This window comes from Bufo gargarizans, chromosome 8 (genome assembly GCF_014858855.1).
Source record: "Bufo gargarizans isolate SCDJY-AF-19 chromosome 8, ASM1485885v1, whole genome shotgun sequence".
NCBI classification, from domain to species: domain Eukaryota; kingdom Metazoa; phylum Chordata; class Amphibia; order Anura; family Bufonidae; genus Bufo; species Bufo gargarizans.
The window spans coordinates 155,453,482-155,474,051 of NC_058087.1; the positions used below are offsets into that span (position 1 = coordinate 155,453,482).

General features: G+C 44.3%; 1 protein-coding gene across 1 annotated transcript in view; it reads left to right on the forward strand.

The window, feature by feature from the left end:
- Window positions 1-20,570, forward strand: part of GRIN2A (glutamate ionotropic receptor NMDA type subunit 2A) — an 810,811-nt gene that overhangs the window by 701,652 nt on the left and 88,589 nt on the right. Inside the window, exon 7 of the mRNA XM_044304525.1 lies at window positions 7,721-7,846. Within this exon, the coding sequence (XP_044160460.1) occupies window positions 7,721-7,846 (126 nt within the window). The remainder of the gene's footprint in view (window positions 1-7,720; window positions 7,847-20,570) is intronic.

A 20,570-nucleotide genomic window follows, 5' to 3' on the forward strand; every position in this document is an offset into this window, starting at 1 on the left:
TAGATGGGAAGGAGGAAGGACATACTGTGGTGCACAGAGATGGTGAGGGTCTTCAGATTCCCCCCGCACTATGCGGACGTCTCAGAAATGAACCACTGCTCCCTACAAAAGCTCCCTGGAAAGTCATGGAGCATCCCGGCATCTATTCACTCTGCTGAAGGATTTTTTCTAAAGTTTGTAGAAGCCACACAGGGCCCCCACGCTGCAGATTTATCATGGAGACATCGGATTTTATAATATTACATTATTATATAAAGGGAAAAAAAAATTAAGCCCCTTCTTCACCTGGCTCCCAAGTGTGGTCAGCTACATCATCATCATCGAGTACTAACGGCACATCACTGAAGTCCTTATTAACCGTCTCTGGGTCAGGAGCCTGACCGCTAGCAACACCAGCTCCCACGTCACTCTCTTCATCACTACTTGCCCGCCTAGTGGAGGAAAGGACAGAGCCAGGTTGAGGACAGGTGAGGGCACAGGGCCTGCTCCTGGACCATGACAACTAAGGGTTGTGTCTGATGAACCCACCGACTGATGGCTGGTGGTGTCTTATGTCACTTGGGATGAAGTGGATGACCGAATTAACCAATCAAGAACCGCTGGGTTGCTGGGCAAGACACAACTGCTAGATCACACTGGGAGCTCAGGCCTCTCGCTGCGACTCCTGCTGCCACGCCCCCTTACCCTGCTGCGACCTCTGCTTGCGCCAGAAACATTTAGGCCTCTGCCACTCCTCTGTGTATGGTCTGGCACTTCTCTGTCCGACCTACTTTTAGCTGAACTAAATAAATTAAAAGCAAATTAAAACACCCCTAAAAGCGACAAATATATTTTTCTTTTTGTACTGAAATAGACCACTAAACGCTTTCACCACAAATAACTGCAACAGTTAAGTGCATATATATTTTTCATTCTGTACTGAAATCGGCCACTAAACCCTTTCAACACATATAACTGCAGAAGTGAACTGAGAATATATTTTTATTTTTGTACTGAAATACCGTATTTTTCACACTGTAATACACACTTATGTGCACAATAATAAAAAAAATATTTTTCATTAGATCTCTGGTCCAACCACCAATCAAACCCCCAAAGTTAATAAGACCTCAGATAAAAACCCCAATCAGACCTCAGCTCATAATCCTATGTGAATGACCCCCAATCAGACCTCAGATAAGAGCCCCATGCCTCTCATTAGCCTCCATATGCGTCATATCAGCCCCCCATTGCCTGTCACCAGCCCCCGGCAGCCTCTCTTCAGCCCCCATTACCTCTCATTAGCCCAAAGAAGCCTCATGTCAGCCCCCATTGCTTGTCACCAGCCTCATGACATCCCCCATTGCTTGTACCATCTGTAGCTGCATAAGTTAACTGCATATATGTTTTTCTTTTTGCATGAAATATGCCATTAAACGCTTTTACCACATATAACTGCAGAAGTGAACTGCGTATATGTTTTTCTTTTTTCACAGATATAAGCCACTAAAGGCTTTTCAACATAGCACTTGCACCCCAAGAACAAATTGCTGGAATGACAGAGCTGTATAATAGCTATTTGGATCCTTTAAATAATCTTTCCCTGCACTTGTAAATCACTTCTCTAGTACTGTCCATAGTGCCTTCTGACATCTCTCCCTTCACTAAAATGCTTCGAAATGATTCCTCCCTATCCTTTCCCAGCACTTATAAATCGTTTTTTCAGGTTTTTTGTCACAATGAGGTTTTTCCTATTGCTGTCCCTAGCACCTTCTCATGTCTGTCCCTGCACTCAGAACGCTCAAAAATGTATAAATCTAAGATGGTTGCCGTATTTATAGGGCTGTAACATCACAGGGCTGGCTGCTGATTGGTAGAGATGTTGCGAACATAAAATTTTCCGTTTGCGAACGGCGAACGCAAATTTCGGCAAATGTTTCGCGAACGGGCGAACCGCCATTGACTTCAATAGGCAGGCGAATTTTAAAACCCACAGAGACTCTTTCTAGCCACAGTAGTGATGGAAAAGTTGTTTCAAGGGGACTAACACCTGGACTGTGGCATGCCGTAGGGGGATCCATGGCAAAACTCCCATGGAAAATTACATTTGACTCAGAGTTGGATTTTAATCCATAAATGGCATAAATCAACTAACAATCCTAAAATATATTGAACAACGTGGTTTAAAACATCAAGTGTGTATACGATCAGGTATGATGTTGTATCGATCAGGTAGTGTAAGGGTTACGCCCGCTTCACAGACATTGACAGACCAAACTCCCCTTTTAATGCACCGCAAACAGTCCATTTGCCCAACCGCAAACTCCCTATTTGCACAAGGTTGGATACCAAGCTAGCCATGTCCCGTTGATGCCATTGAAGGTTTCTTCCTCCACCCAGCCACGTACAACACCAAGGGTCCCCGAATGGTGAATTGAATTGATTTTTCGAACGGGGAGATGGTTAAAAAAACGCTGGCTCCCTCCCCTTTGTTTGAATCCATGGTCACTGCGTCTGTGCCGTGCAATTTACTGTCACACCCGATATGAGTGGTATTTTCTGTAGTTCTCTTCTCATCAGTTTAATCCCTGTTCCGTCCCCAATCTGGGGTCCATTTATTGAATAGATTTTTCGAACGGGGAGATGGTTAAAAAAACACTGGCTCCCTCCCCTTTGTTTGAATCCATGGTCACTGCGTCTGCGCCTTGCAATTTACTGTCACACCCGATAAGAGTGGTATTTTTTGTAGTTCTCTTCTCATCAGTTTAATCCCTGTTACGTCCCATATCAGGGATTGCATTTTGTGAAAAAAAAAATTTGGCCTGGTACCTTCGACTGCCTGCACAGTGACAGACCAAACTCTGATACACCAAACTGAATTGATTTTAGGAACCGGGAGATGGAAAAAGCAGCTTGGTCGGTCCTCTTACTACCAAGTTGGGGCACTGCGCGTGCACGGAGCAATGTGCTGTGACACCCTATATGAGTGGTGTCTTAACTAGTACTATTCCTATCAGTTTAATCCCTGTTAAGTCCCCTATCCGGGGGCCGTGTGTCGAATTGATTAACCATTACGACATCCTGCAATAATTTAGTTCTGAGCTTTGTACTTGCTTTGTATTGGAATTGATGGGGATTTTTTAAATTGTCTGCATTATTTCTAATAAACTATTAAGAGACTTTATTATGATTTTTTTAATTTTATGTATTAAAAACCCATACAACTTAAAAAAAAAGAAGAAAATTAATGCTTTTTCTATGAAAAATTATCCAGCCGATCGCTTTTGGTTTGATCATAATGAAGCAACGGCCTTATCATGCCAACACACTCATAGAGGTGATGATCGCTTCATTGTGATACGCAAGCCCCTTCACCACAACAAGGTAACGATCACGAAGGGGAATTGACACTTGCATGTGCCTTTTTTTTTTTGCAGCCACAGTGCAGCACCAGAGGCCAGAAAAATTAGGCATGTACACATGCCTGAAAAATAATGTTATCGTTGCAGCCGCTGTTGTAGCAGCGTCCGGAAAAATTTATGTTTTCAAGGCAGAAAGGTGACTAAAACATTGCGGCTTGAACCCTAGTTGGTGGCGGAGAATTCACAAAAGTCATCCGGTATGCAGACATTAAATACAGCAGCGTGGGGACCATTTTGAGGCCAAGGCATGTCATCAGGCCTTTTCTTAGTCAAACGTATCCCTCACTGTCAGTCCCTGTCAAGATCCATGCCTCATTCATCTTAATGAAGGTGAGGTAATCAACACTTTTTTGACCGAGACGACTTCTTTTGCCAGTGACAATGCCTCCTGCTGCACTGAAGGTCCTTTCTGACAGGACACTTGAAGCGGGGCAGGCCAGAAGTTCTATCGCAAACTGGGATAGCTCAGGCCACAGGTCAAGCCTGCACACCCAGTAGTCAAGGGGTTCATCGCTCCTTCGTCGATATCTGCAGTTAAGCCGATTTAGTCTGCTACCTGTCGGTCGAGTCGTTCTCTGAGGGTGGACCCCGAAGGGCTGTTGCGATGCGTAGAACTTAAAAAGCTCTGCATGTCCTCCATCAACAACACATCTGTAAAGCGCCCTGTCCTTGCCGCCGTGGTCGCGGTAGGAGGAGGATTACTTAACCTCTTCCCCAGTTAGATTTCCATTTTGCTATAACATTCCCCTTATAAGCTGTGTAAAGCATAATTTTTAGTTTGGTTTTGAACTGCTGCATCCTTTCTGACTGTCGGTAATTTGGTAACATTTCCTCGACTTTGTGCTTATACCGGGGGTCTAGTAGCGTGGCCACCCAGTACAGGTCGCTCTCCTTCATCCTTTTTATACGAGGGTCCCACAACAGACATGACAGCATGAAAGACCCCATTTGCACAAGGTTGGATGCCGAGCTACTCATTTCCCGTTCCTCGTCCTCACTGATGTCATTGATGGTCTGTTCTTCCCCCCAGCCACATGCAACACCACGGGTCCCAGATAGGTGACAACAACGAGCAGCCTGGGATGCCTGCTGTGGTTGGTCTTCGTCCTCCTCAAAGCCACATTCCTCCTCTGACTTCTCTTCCTCATACTCCTCTTGCAGCGTTGCCGTAGGTCCGGCAAACAATGATGACAAGGCTGTTTCTGGTGGTGATGGTGACCACAACTCTTCCTCTTCACACTCATCTACAGCCTGATCCAGCACTCTTCGCAGGGCACGCTCCAGGAAGAAAACAAATAGGATGAGGTCGCTGATGGTGCCTTCGGTGCGACTGACTAGGTTTGTCACCTCCTCAAAAGGATGCAAGAGCCTACAGGAATTGCATATGAGCGTCCAGTAACGTAGACGCTCTGCAGAGGCTGTCCTAGCACCCCGGTCATACAAATACTCGTTGACGGCTTTTTCTTGTTGGAGCAGGCGGTCGAACATTAAGTGTGATGAATTCCAACGTGTCGGGCTGTCGCAAATCAAGCGCCTCACTGGCATGTTGTTTCGGCGCTGAATGTCTGAAAAGTGCGCCATGGCCGTGTAGGAACGCCTGAAATGGCCACACACCTTCCTGGCCTGCTTGAGGACGTCCTGTAAGCCTGGGTACTTAGACACAAATCATTGTACGATGAGATTTAACACATGTGCCATGCACGGCACATGTGACAACTTGCCCAAATTTAATGGCTCTCCAGTTGGTGCGGGGTCAGCCACTGATCCACCTGTGCATTCAGGGCGGACAGGAGTGCTGGTCCGGTGTGGCTCTCTGCTTTCAGGCAAGTCAACCCCAAGACAGCGTGACACTGTCGTATCCAGGATGTGGAATAGCCCCTGGGGAGCTGGGAGGATTCAGTTGATGTGCAGCCAGACGCCGAGAGGATGGAGTAGGAGGAGTAGAGAAGGTGGCAGTAGGCCTGCCTGCAAGTCGTGGCGGTGTCACCAACTCCACTGCAGAGCCACGCATTCCATGCTTGGCAGCCGTCAGCAGCTTGACCCAATGCGCAGTGTAGGTGATATACCTGCCCTGACCGTGCTTTGCAGACCAGGTATCAGTGGTCAGATGGACCCTTGCCCCAACACTATATGCCAGAGATGCCATGACTTCCTTTTCAATCACTGAGTAGAGGTTTGGGATTGCCTTTTTGTGGTGTCCCAATAGCGACAAATTTTTTGAAGGCCTCAGACTCCACCAGCTGGTATGTTAAAAGCTGGCGGGCTAAGAGTTCCGTCAAGCCAGCTGTTGGACGCCAGGCAAGGAGGTGACTCTGTGACTGTGGCTTCTTACGCTCAAACATTTCCTTTACAGACACCTGACTGTGGGCAGATGAGATGGAACTGCTGAAGGTGAGAGGCGGAGTGGCGGGTGGTTGAGAGGGGGCAAGGAGGACAGCAGTGGTTGACGTGGCTGAAGATGCTGGACCAGGAGGAGGATGGTGGCTTTGAGATTGTGTGCTGCTTGTACTCATGTGTTGATCCCATTAGCGGTTGTGATGTGAGATCATGTGCCTTCGCAAAGAAGTTTTACCGAGGTGGGTGTTGGACTTCCCACGACTCAGGTTCTTTTGGCACAGGTTGCAAATGGCATTGCTGTTATCAGAGGCAGACACACACAAAAAACTGCCACACTGCTGAGCTTTGCAATGACGGCATTCTGGTGGTGGCAACAGCATGCGTTGATTGGCGTGCTGTCTGGCTGACCCCGGGTGCCGATACATGCTGTCTGACTGTGCCACTAGCTACTTGCGACGACCTCCCCCTGCTTCCAACTCGTCTCCTCCTTCTCTCTGTCTCCCCTTCTGAACTTTCCCCCTCTTCTTCTTCTCTTCGAGCAGGCACCCACGTGGCATCCACGGACACATCGTCATCATCAACCACTTCACTTGTATCTGACACCTCAGCAAAGGAAGCAGCAGCCGGTACAACATCATCATCACACTGTACGTCCATGTGTGTAATGCTGCCTGACTGAGACATATCCCTGTTATCTACATCCTCTGGCAATAATGGTTGCGCATTACTAATTTCATCCAACTGATGTGTAAATAACTCCTCTGAGGGATCAAGTGAAGCGGCTGTGGTGGCTTTGGTGGTAGTGGTGGTGGTGTCGGTGGGCGGGAGAGTGGTAACTTGAGAGCAGGTGACCAAAGCTGAGCTGGAGGAGGATGGTGCATCAAGGTTCTTGTGTAAGCCAGTCAACTATTTTCTCCGAATTTTTTGGGTTCATGATACGTGGCCTCTGAACACTGGGCATTATTCCATCACAGCACCACGACCACGACGCCCCCTGCGGGGTGGCCTGCCTCTGCCTGTCATTTGTTTTTTAGATAAGTGGTACTATGCGTGCAGGTGTGGGCCTGACACACACTGGTTTGCAACTGGGATTATATCACAGAAAAAAAATATATATATATTTTTTTTATCTACAAGGTATTTGTGAGTGACACCCTGTAACGGTATCAGTGGTGGCCTAGCAAGTGGACACAGTACAGTCTGTGGGCCAGACACACACTGGCTTGCAACTGGGATTATATCACAGAAAAATAATACATAGATTTTTTTTTATCTGCAAGGTATTGTCTGTGACACCCTGTATGAATGGTGTGCACACAGTACTGTCTGTGACTGAACCTGCAGCCTCTCACACACAGGCAGCCAGGCAACTGCAATAGATATATATATATATATATATATATATATATATAAAAAAAATAAAAAATAGAGGCTCCGTCCTCTCACCATTTGGCCTGCCCTTGTAAAGGTGATCGACATCCTCAGTCTCCTCTGTGCCCCGCAAAACCCGCGCGTTTGCCGTCCATATTAGTATTAGGCGCAGGCACAGTGAGTGAAGGACGCTCGCCTGCTGCAGTCCTTCACTCGCTGTGCCTGCGCCTAATACTAAACTGGACTGCGCATGCACAGGATTTGCGGGGCACAGAGGAGACCAAGGATGTCAATCACCTTTACAAGGGCATGCCAAACGGTGAGAGGACGGAGCCTCTAGGTGCTGCAGCAACGCCCTACTAGCGCTCAGAGGCCCATTTGCATATTATAAAAGTAATTATTTCGTTTGAATAAAGGCAGACAGGGAGATATCAGTCATACAGTTATGTTCTGCTGACATTAGCACATCGCTAAGGTCAGCCAGCTAGATAACGATTTTTCTCATGACAGAAACCCTTTAAGTAAATACTTTGGATGAAATGTACATGTTTCAAGCTGTCAGTTTAATACATTGTATCTGTTTTTCTATTTTGTTTCCCATCTTTCTGCAGAACCATTTAGTGCATCTGTCTGGGTGATGATGTTTGTGATGCTTCTCATTGTGTCCGCCATGGCTGTTTTTATATTTGAGTACTTTAGTCCAGTAGGATATAACAGAAACTTAGCACAAGGAAAAGGTAAGACATGAAGAGTCTCATATATTATATATCAGCTGAATTGTATGCCGTTTTTATGCCTGTTCATAACATCTGATCTGAAATGTGTGTTCTTCATGTTTGGACTACTTTCTAAATGTATGTGTATTAAACAAATGCTCCTGTTTGGCTACTATTATAGCTTTAGGGCTTCCAGAGATCAGAAGCATAGCTATAAGGGGTGCAGAGGTTACATTTCCACTCAGACACTAATACCTAAGCAGGACTCAGAGATTTCTGCAACAGAAGAAGACACTAGTATTATTGCACATGGCAAATTAGGACTTCATTACAGGTTTTACATTAGGGCCTAAGAACTTCATTTCATGTCTCTGGCAAAGACAACAGATGGTTTTAAACTTCATAGGTTTCTAATGCATTGTTCAAAAGGTTTTTCTAAGATCAGAAAAAAAAATTACCATAAAATACCAAAAGAACCGTTATTCACTTGATAAATCCCTCAACGCCCTAGTGCCAACTTGTAGTGGTCCCTGCCAGTCTTTTTTACTTTACTGCAGCAGTGACATTCTGTGCACTAACGTGACCACTGCCAGTCACTGGCCTTAGTAGTCTTGTACATTATGTGCCAGCATCATGACTAAAGTCAATAATTGGCTGTAGAGGTTACATGGGTATATGGCAGGCCATCGCTGCCGGAAAGTTGACAAAATCTGGTGAGAACCACAAGAGAAGCAGCCCTAGAAAAGTGGGGAATTAAACAGGTGAGTAATGGTTCTTTCTTTAGTGGCATTTATTTGTATTTTTTTTTTTCCAATATCAGAAAACCTTTCTAAGAACAGTTGTACAGCATTTTCTTTGCTTTCCTTTTTTTTATATTGTAACCTTATGAATTACTTGAATTACAAATTGATGTACTCCAATTTGTGGAGTTGTAAGACGGATGAGAAAAGATGATAAGTCCCTGATTTCATGAGGCTCCATGGCTGCCTTTTTTCCACAACTCTTTCTGCATCATTTCAGAAGTAAGAATTCTGATATCTCAAAGATGAAAACATATTTCAAACATACAGGCAATGCATCTATATGGTCCAGCTGAGAGCTACATGATATAGGATATAATTTCTCAGAAGCATATTACCTGTCATTCTGCATAATTACTTTTAATTTCAGTTATTTGTGTAGCCTAACTAAAAAAAAAATATTCCATTGTAATTTTTAGTGTTAGCTAAAGACCACAAATCAGAGGCTGATGCACACTTAATAAAGTGCTGGCTGAGCTGTGTGTTTCAAATGTTTCTTCACCTTATGCTGAGGTTCACAGGTTACAAATATATAATATTTTCTAACCCAGGCAGTCAAATACAAATATGAACTTTTATGTTAACCTTAGGTTGGTGGAAATGTGTACTAAACAAATAAACCTTCTGTTCTATGGCTTAATGGAATTTAATAAAACATCAGGACTGGTGACATTGGGTTGTTTTTCTTCAAATTGACATTTCCAGAGACATTTTCTAATTTTGGATTTCGGGTACTGTAAGAATTTATTGAGGAAAGGGTTTTCTCAAAATATAAGTATATTTAATTTCTTTAAAATGCCTTCTCATGAAGACAAGCTGTGTCTATATGCCCTATTAGGGCATACGGACATCATATAGAGGGGTTCCTACATTCAGGAACTTTGTAAGCCAGAATGGAGAGCAAGTCTGTACGAGCGTCTCCTGTTCAGTATCAACAATTTATGAGTGGTTGCCTTGTAAATTAGCATTTCTGTCTTTGCTGGGAGTTTGAGAGCTTAACATGGGGTGATCAGCTGATCACCATATTGGAATCTGTTTGAATGGGTGATGAGATAGCCCCTTTAATTTTGATTTTCTAGGAGCAATCCTACAATTGAGCCCATGATGATTAGTGTTGATCAAGCACCAAAGTGCTCGGGTGCTCGGGTCGAACACCTCGGGATGCACAATAGAAGTCAATGGGAGAACTCGAGCATTAAACCAGACACTCTGCTCTGAAGAGGGGAGGGTGTCTGGTTCATAGGAAAAGGTCAGAAATTGACAGATGGTTTTCGCCGCTCACCATCTGTGTTGATTCCTCAAAGTTTCTTAACACCTCACAGAGGTCAGACATCCATGCCCACCCCTTGCTTGTGAATAGCAGAAGCTCACTGGAAAGTCAATGACCATGTTGCAGCTGGTATTCCACTATTGCCCTCTGCTGCTCACAAAGCCTGGCTAACATGTGAAACGTGGAGTTCCAGCGCGTGCTCACGTCGCACAACAGTCGGTGAGCTGGCAATTGTAAGCGCTGCTGCAGCGTTGACAGACTGGTGGAAGCTGTCAATGAGTTGCGGAAATGGGCACACATGCGGCGCACCTTCACCAGTAGCTCAGGCAAATTGGGGTAGGTTTTGAGAAACCGCTGAACCACTAAGTTGAAGACGTGGGCTAGGCATGGGATGTGTGTGAGCTTGACAAGCTCCAAAGCTGCCAACAAGTTACGGCCATTATCAGACACAACCATGCCTGGTTCTAGGTTGAGCCGCTCACCAGCTCAGTCTAGTATCTTACCCCCTGCCAAAGCTCTGTGGCGGTGTGCTGTTTGTCATCTAAGCATATCAGCTTAAGCATGGCCTGTTGCCGCTTCCACACTGCAGTGCTACCAGCTACCGACTGATGGATGACTGGTGCTGCAAGAGGATAATTCAGAGGTGGAAGTGGAGCAGGAGGTGGAGGAGGAGAAGTTGTGGTTGGAGCCACTAACATAGGTGGTGGCGGAAACCTTGATGGAATCCTTGGCATTGGTAGCACATGTGCCATCCCAAAGTACGACTCTCTCGTGGCCTCCAGAACGTTTACCCAGTGTGCCGTCAGGGAAATGTAGCATCCCTAACCAAAATCACTTTTCCATGTGTCAGTGGTTAAGTGGACCTACCCAGTAATTGCGTTGGTCGGGGCACTGGTGATGTTAAGGGACACATGCTCGTGTAAGGCGGGCACTGCACAATGTGAAAAATAGTGGCAGCTGGGGACTGCATAACGAGAGATGGCTACCGACATCAGGCTGCGGAAGGCTCCAGTGTCCACAAGCCTAAAAGACAACATTTCCAGGGCCAGTAATTTGGAAAGTTGTACATTTAGTGCTATGGCCTGTGGGTGGGTGGCTGGGTATTTGCGCTTGCTTTCAAATGCCTGGGGTTAAGGACATTTTTCCGTTGCGTTGGGACATGGAAGTGGATGTGGTTGCTGATGGTGCTTGTGAAGGTCCAGGTGCAGGACGGGAGGCATCCAGGCCTGCGCCTTCGACAGGGTATTGGCCAGCACATAACACAGGGGAAGAGGAGACAGTGGTGTGACCTGCAGACACTGATTGTGGACCCAGGCGTTCGGCCCACCTATTTCGGTGCTTTGATGCCATGTGACAGGTGATGATGGTAGTGGTAAGGTTGCTAGTGTTCACACCGCTGCTCATTTTTGTATGGCACAGGTTGCGAATTACAATTCTTTTGTCGTCTGCACTTTCCTCAAAAAAGTGTCAGACTGCAGAACACCTACCCCTTGGCAAGGGAGATTTCCACCAGGGTGTGCTCCGGGGAACAGTTGCGGGCCTGTTTAGTGTGGCGCGCCTTCTCCCTTTTGCCACCCCACTGCCTCTTTCAGCCTGTTGCAGTGCTGCAGATCCCTTCCCCTCTGTACTGCTGTCCTCGTTCGGCTTGCCACCTTCCCAGGTTGGGTCAGTGATTTCATCGTCCACCATCTCCTCTTCCACTTCCTCACTCTGCTCATCCTCCAGACTTGTTGACCTAACAAAAACCTTAGTTAATGACAACTGTGTCTCATCCTCATCATCAACCTCTTGAGACACTAATTGTCGTTGACTTATTAGCAACTGCGTCTCATCATCATCATCCAACTCGTGAAACACGAATTGCCATTCCCCACCGTCATCTTCTTGTGACTGTGGATGCTCAGGAGTTTGGGAATCAGGGCACAAGATCTCATGTCCCAGCGAGCTTGTCGAGAGGTCCAAATGAAGGAATGATGCTGAAAAGAGCTCCTTGAAATATCCAAGTGTGGGATCACGTGTTTGGCAAGACTCTCCATGGTGGGAGGAAAGAGGATAAGGGTGAGGATTGTGTTGACCAGACTCTTGACAACTGAGACTGGACTTGGTGAAAGACAGGGTGGTGCTTAGCCGACTGGAAGCATTATCTGCTGCAATCCTACCAGCCACCTGGTCGCACTGGTCTGACTTCGAGAGCGTTGTCCTGCACCGCTCTGCAAACTGGGACATGAAGCTAGGTATCGTGGATGATTGTTTTTTGTGTGCTCTGGCAGCAGGCACAGTTTCAACGCGCCCAGGGCAACGGTCTCTGCTTGCACTATCAGCATCACGGCCACTTCCCTGTCCCTTACTTCATATTAAATGTTATATATGCTTGACCGTCTGTCACACGTACAGTAGGGTAGGATTTGTAAGTGTATGCGCAAAAAAAATAAAAAAAAGGTATTTGGGATGTGGAAACCTCACACAGGAGATACAGTCAGGTCCATAAATATTGGGACATGGACACAATTCTAACATTTTTGGCTCTATACACCACCACAATGGATTTGAAATTAAACGAACAAGATGTGCTTTAACTGCAGACTGTCAGCTTTAACTTTAGGGTATTTACATACAAATCAGGTGAACATTTTGCATATGTGCCTCCCACTTGTTAAGAGACCAAAAGTAATGGGACAGAATACTAATCATAAATCAAACTTTGACTTTTTAATACTTTTTTATTTTTTATTTAATACATATTTTATTTTCTTCAGTAGTAGTCACAAAACATTTAAACAAAGCAGAAAAGAAGAACAAACAAAGTAGAACCTATACACATATAAAAAGGATGTTACTATCATTTTAACATCGTCACAAACAGTAACATTAAACCCAGCTCTGTAAACTCAAACCTAATAGCGTTAATCCCAAATTTCCCCCCTCCTACCCTTAGCTGCTGTTGCTGATAGCCCGAACCCCATACTCCCCCCCTCGTACCCGCATACTCCACCCAACAAACCGAGATAGTCACTACTACAAAACAGAGGAATATCGAGAGCCCTGTCTTCTCCGCCTCTCAACATGCTCATAAAGCTTAATTTAGGACATAATATGTTTCCACTCCACAAATGCGGGAGACATGGGGGAACCCCATCTCTTCACTGTCAGGACCTTTGCAATCAGGCAGCCTTCAATCAGCTTAATTGATGTACGGGAGGGTTAGGGTTTTTTGCTATATAGGAACCCAAAATCACAGAGATCATATCCGGTATACAAGATTGGGGGAAATCCCCCTGAAGTGCTGTAAATACCTGCTCCCAAAACCGCTTTATCACACTACATTCCCATAAAAGATGGATATATCCAGCAATGGGACTACGGCACTTTTGACAAAAGAATTCACAACCTCTGTTATTAGCAAACTTAGCCTGCATTTGCGGTGTATAGTATAACCTATGCAGAATTTTGAAATATAAACTGAATCAATCTGTAACTGTATGCGGATACTTTTTTGTATTTTGGAAAATCTGTGGCCAGGGCAGGGGGGAGGGAGTTTTCAATTCCTGCTCCCATTTATGTAAACTTTTAAAAGAAATCACCGTGGAGAGTGAAAACCGCATTTTCGAATAAATCTGTGCCATTTTAATCTTTTTCCCTAAGTGAAAAAAAACAATAATCAAAAAATGAATGTTGTTGAGTAATCATATATGTTTTATTAAGTGTGGCTTCGTATGCATGTTTTAAACATGCATATATAAATCAGTCTAAAAACGAGATATTTGTGAAATTAAAGTCCCCTAAGACTTTAAAACGATTTGCCACAAACAAATGTGCCACTCTAGTGATACTCCCACGACTCCAATAAGTGTGTAAAAAAATTCCGGTAAATTCTGATTCCTCCACAACGGGGTAAAATAAAAAACATGTGACACCTGCAGAATCGTTTTCAATCTTTCCCAGACCCGCTGCAGGTTTCTCAAAATTAAACAACTAGTATCCAAAGCTCTACACTGTGCTGTTTCTAAGTGCATACAAATATTATCAAGGGACCTACTTGTTACGCTAGTTAAATATTGACCAAGTGCATTCTCTCTAAAGTTACAACATCTTTGAAGCTGCACAGATAAAAAATACCCTTGAAAGAAAGGAAGTGATAGTCCCCCTTCTGACTCAGCCAGCCACAAGTATCTATGCTTTATACAAACCCTCTTCCCCCCCCAAATTAGATAATTTATTAAGACTTCCAATCTATAAAAAAAGGCATCCTCTATCCAAATGGGGGAGGCACAGATCGGGTACAAAACCAGAGGTAGTATGATCATTTTTACTAATGCTAGTCGATCAGATTGGGATATTAACAATTTTTGCCAAGCTCTAATTTTCCCCTTTACTTTGTCTATTACCAGGGAGAGATTTATCTCATAAAATCTACCTATAGGGACACCTATTTTTTTCCCCAGGTAATCCAGAGAGTCATTCAAAGACAACATCCAGACCCGGGAACCCCCTTCGGGGACTTTTCGATTTGGCGGGAGGAGTGAGGACATAGCCCAGTTAATTGAATAACCAGACAGTAGACTAAACTCCTCTATCACCTGCATATGGAACAGCTTTCCAACCCTGATCCAAAAAGAGGATAACATCATCTGCATAGAGCCTAATTTTGTCACTCTCTCCCGCTATCCCAAAGCCTCGAATCTGACCATTCGAACGAATCCTACACGCCAACAGTTCCATAAATAATGCAAAGAAAAGGGAGAAAGGGGGCAACCCTTTCTCGTACCGCGTTGAAGCTTAATAATACAGGAATTTCCCCCATCAATATTAACTCGGGCTATTGGTTGAGTGTATAACAGTTGAGTCATTGCGATAAAAGTAGTCCATAGTTGAAAATGTGCCGTATTTCACCACAAGAAGGACCACTCCACCCTGTCGAACGCTTTAGCAGCATCCAGAGACAGGTTGGAGTGGTCCGGTACCCCCCCCCTACCAACAGGTTCAAATATACCCCATAGAGATTCGACTGAATCTGTCTCCCGGGTATAAATCCTGTTTGATTAGGATGAACCAGGGCTGCAATTACCGTTTAAGACGGTTTGCAAAAAATTTTGCAAAGATCTTATAGTCTGTATTTAGGAGTGATATGGCCTGTAGGACACAACCTCACTGCCGTCCTTCTCTTTTTTTCAAAATTAAAGTGATAATTGCCTCCCTAAAAGATGTAGGTAGAGATCCATACCTTAGCGTGGTATCTATAAAGTTCAAAAGGCAAACCATCCACCCCGGGGAAGAGTTATACTTAACCGAGCAAAGAACATCCTCTAACTCTACCTGTCGTATGGGGTGATCAAGCATTTTGGTTTCCTGAGGCGAGAGAAAAGGCATTTCTAATTGGTCCAAATAGTCATCAATTTTTGACGGATTGCATACCGTTTCAGAACTATATATAGTAGAGTAATACTCAACAAATTCCTGTCTGATCTGCTCTGGATTAGTGATGAGCGGCAGGTGCCATATTCGATTTCGACGAAATTCACGAATATTCGATAGAATATTTGTTTTATATTCGTAGAAATCGAATATTCGTCATTATTCTAGTTATCGCGATTAATATGCGATTTAAATAATCGCGTATTGCGATTTTAACTTAAGGCTACTCTGCTATTGTAATAGCAATGCGATTAATTCAAGTTATAATAATCGACTTTCGATTTCAACTTCGCACTGCTATATTCCATATTCGTTAATTCCAGCCTAATATGGAATATAGCAGGTCCAAGTTGAAATCGCAATTCGATTATTATAACTTGAATTAATCGAATTGCGATTTCAACTTAGCACTGCTATATTCCATATTAGGCTAGAATTAACGAATATGGAATATAGCATTACTAAGTTGAAATCGCCATGCGATTCCTTCGAGTTATATTAATCGCATGGCGATTTCAACTTGGACCTGGTTTACTATATGGTTGGCTTCAATGGCTTGGTAGAATTAGCGAATATGACGAATATACTCGTTATATTCCACAAAACGAATATAACGAATGTATTCGTTATATTCCACAAAACAAAGATAACAAAGTATTCTGCATCTTAGTTTTAGCTACCTATTGGTCAACTTCGCTAATTCTAGCAACCATATAGGAAAGTTGACTATAGAGACAGCTAAGTTTAATTCACTATGCGATTATATTACTTAGCTTTTTTTTTATAAATAGAATAATTATAATAATTATCAGGTATTATAATTATTCTATTTATTTTTAAAAAAAGCAGTCATATAATCGCATAGCGAATTAAACTTTGCTGTCTCTATAGTAAACTTTCCTATATGGTTGCTAGAATTAGCGAAGTTGACCAATAGGTAGCTAAAACGAAGATGCAGAATACTTCGTTATCTTCATTTTGTGGAATATAACGAATACATTCGTTATCTTCGTTTTGTGGAATATAACAAATATATTCGTCATATTCGCTAATTCTACCAAGCCATTGAAGCCAACCATATAGTAAACCAGGTCCAAGTTGAAATCGCCATGCTATATTCCATATTAGGCTAGAATTAACAAATATGGAATATAGCAGTGTTAAGTTGAAATCGCAATTCGATTATTATAACTTGAAATTATCGAATTGCGATTTCAGCGTAATTCTCAAATCCGACAGTACATTCTATTATTTGGAGACGTTCCCATGGTGCACGTAAGTCGGCAGAAGCAGCAACGGGCACTGACTGGAGCAGCCAGGAAGCCAGGAATCCAAAGGACAGGTAAGAACAACTTTAGAGAAGTGGGAAAGGAAAAAATATAACAATAAAAAAAAAAAAAAGAATATTCGAAATATCAAATTTATAGCACTATATTAAAAATATTCGCGAATTAGCGAAGTGCCGATATTCGCAAAAAAAATTCGATATTCGAATATTCGCGCTCAACACTACTCTGGATCCTTGACTATCTGGCCCCGAGTATTCCTAATATACCTAATTTTAGTCCCACCCCTTTGATTAGCGACCAGTGCAGCTAACAATTTCCCTGTTTTCCCCTCCTCACTAAAACGTCTCTGTCCTTGAAAAAAGAGTTTATGTTGGGCCTTGTTTACCATAAAAGTCCTATGTTGTTGGTTAGCATCTTTCAGTTCTGTGCGTAGTGAATCCGTACCGTGTTTCGTCAAAGCCCCCTGCAACCTCCTAACTGTCTCCCTCATTGCATTTTCCTGCTTATGGAACTCCACTCATTGTCTTTTTATTTTACTGCAGTAGAGGCCTCTAATATAGGCCTTCAAAGAGTCCCATACAAAATGAATATGGGTAGAGCCCTCATTCCGATGCCAAAATTCAAGAATCTCTGCATTGATTAAATCCCGCTCACCAATGACCTCCAACCAATAAGGGTTCAGTCTAAAGGTTCTATTGGGGCCCGTATTTACCCCCACTCCCCTGAGCAGAAGCAAAACCGGAGAATGGTCAGAGATTCCATGCAATTCATATTTCATATTCACCACTTGATCAGACATAGCCCCATTTGCAAACGCTAAGTCGATTCTTGACATTGACCTGTACGTTCGACCAAAGCATGAATATGCTCTTTTTTCTCCATACAAATAACGCCAGACATCGACCCATGCAAGCTCCTGGGTAATACTACACAGAAGAGACCGGGTATGCCTCTGCTCAGGGGAGAACGATATCCTATCCAGTCTTGGATCCAATACCAAATTGAAATCACCTACCAATAACAGCGGGCACGGAGGTTTAGTACAAATGAACGTAGACAGCAAAGATAGAACAGTAGACGCAAAAGGGGGAGGCAGGTAGACAAAAGCTAATATAGTCTCCAGTCCACTCCACTGACCGTAAAGAAACACAAATCGACCCTCCCTATCCACCCTAACATCCAATGGCTGAAAATCAACCCCATGATGGATATACACACTCACACCCCTCGAATATGATGAGAAGTATAAGTGGTATTCCAATTTCGCCCATCGCCTATTTAATTGGGGGAGATTATCAACCATTGCATGCGTCTCCATTAAGGCCACAATTGCCAGGAGGTGCCGAGCCATAACATCAAACACCACTGTCCTTTTGACTCTATCCCCCAGCCCTCGCACATTCCAACACAGAGCCCTCTGCGTCATTCTAGGCTATCCAAAAACAAACTCCGCAGACCGGCAGGAGGAGGAAGGGAGGCCCCCTAGGCCCAGCGACAGCAGCTAATCCCCCCACCCCCTCCCTTTCCCTAATACCTGCCCCCCACTCATAACCACTACCCCAACCCACCATATGGCTCATAGAGAATATTATCCCCATCAACCTCTTCCACTACGCCAACCCCACTCCCGATCAAACCCCACTCCTCACTCCACACCACCATAAAGCCAACATATAGAAATGTAAACCTCGTCAAAAAATCCCTGCAGGGGCTACAAACCAGCCAAATCTAGCCACTGTGCAGCCTCTGTAGGGGTAGAGAAAAATTGCACAGCATCGTTGTGGACCACCCTAAGTTTGGCCGGATACAACATCGCATATTTTATGTGTGCAGAAATTAAACTTTTTTTGACGTCAGATAAAGACCGCCTTTTAATTTGTGTTTCAACCTATTTCAAGGTGTTCTCCTGCTTTTTGGGACCCCCCCCCTAGTTTTGGGCGTTGGGGACCTCAAAAATGTATCTAAGCGTGATTGGGGACTACTCCCGGAGGTCTCCTTTCGAAGGACTGCCCCCCCTGATTTCCAAAACTTGGGGGGCATTATAGCTGGGTATAATACTGCAATATATCAAAAAGCCCAACACAAAACCTAGAGAAAGAGAAGGGGATTTCAACTCATACAAGATGGATCAAAGACAAAGAACTATAGCCATAATTTCAAAGCATAATAAGGTAGCCACATATTACAACGATAAAGGCAGATGCACTGGGTTAGGAATTGAATTTTATTATAACAGAGATATAAACACTCCACTCAGTCCAGGTTAATCAAGGTTAGTCTCTGTTAATGCCTATAGTGTATTAAGAAAATAGCTGAAACAAAAGCATCATACATCTTGTAATAGGAATATAAACACTCCACTCAGTCCAAATTGATCACAGTTAGTCTTTGTTAGTGCCTGCAATATATTCAAGATTTGATAGCTGGAAAATTTGAGTCATACATCCAACACTAAAACAGGGAAACCCCTGCAAATCTCACCAATCTTCCGCCCTTTTCTCTTGGTTTTCCATACTGGGACAGCGTAGAAACTGCCAAAACGGGCCTGAAAAGTTCTAACAATATTATTCAGTACAGTTCAATGCAGTGCGGGATAACACAAACAAGTGCAAATATACGTGAGGGACTCTACCTCTCTCAAACGGATCCAATATATGGCTGTGGCTGTGGCCGGGCTAAGGGGCACTCTTGCTCTCACCCTACGACCTTCAGCCCTTCGTCTCAGCACACCATCAACGTCGGGGCTAGTAAAGACCACTGCTCCCCACTCCTGCACCACACACAAATGCTGATAAAAAGTACTCACATCACCAACGGTTAGCGCCAACCAAGATCATAGAAAAAGCTGCATCCAAGTCCAGCTAAGTACCCACACCTGTATCTGGACCACCACAAGCGCTCAGATCGAATCGCGCCGGCACGCAGGCCCTATAAAACGGCCCCCCGTGCCTCCTCCTCTAAACAGGCGCCTCGGAGTCCACCGGCATTGCGGCTCAACCTCCTGAAGCTACTTGCAGAGGCGGAGGGTAAGAGGACAAGGAGATGCTAGACGGGCCGGACAAATGGGCTCATAACCGCAGATCGCAGACGGCAGACCAAGCTTCTCCCCAGTCTTCCAGCCGTCCCTCAGAAAAGACTCGCGGGCAGCAGGTCTGTATGTAGCGGGGCAACAGGACGTCACCTGATCATCAGCAAACTGCCGGAGCAGTCAAGGCGAACCACCTAGGAGAGCAGAGAGCGGTGCAGCAGCTTCATCCTATTGTCCGGCATCCGGCATACGGCGTTCCACAAAGGGTAGCGATGCAGCAGCCGATCAAGGAGCAAGGAGCGAGGTACGGGGGGCGGGGTGCAGCACGTCCTACGTCATGCCGCTACGCCTCTGACTTTTTTATACTTGTTTGCAAATCCTTTGCAGTCAATTACAGCCTGAAGTCTGCCAGACCTCTACTGCAACTGTCTTCAGTTCCTGCTTGTTCTTGGGGCATTTTCCCTTCAGTTTTGTCTTCAGCAAGTGAAATGCATGCTTAATCTGATTCAGGTGATTGACTTAGCCATTGCATAACATTCCACTTCTTTCCCTTAAAAAACTCTTTGGTTGCTTTTGCAGTATCTTTGGGTCATTGTCTATCTGCACTGTGAAGCGCCGTCCAATGAGTTCTGAAGCATTTGGCTGAATATGAGCAGATAATATTGCCCAAAACACTTCAGAATTCATCCTGCTGCTTTTGTCAGCAGTCACATTATCAATAAAAACAAGATAACCAGTTCCATTGGCAGCCATACATGCTTAAGTCATGACACTACCACCACCATGCTTCACTGATGAGGTAGTATGCTTAGGTTCATGAGCAGTTCCTTTCCTTCTCCATACTCTTCTCTTACCATCACTCTGGTACAAGTTGATCTTGGTCTCATCTGTCCAGAGGATGTTGTTCCAGAACTGTGAAGGCTATTTTAGATGTCGTTTGGCAAAC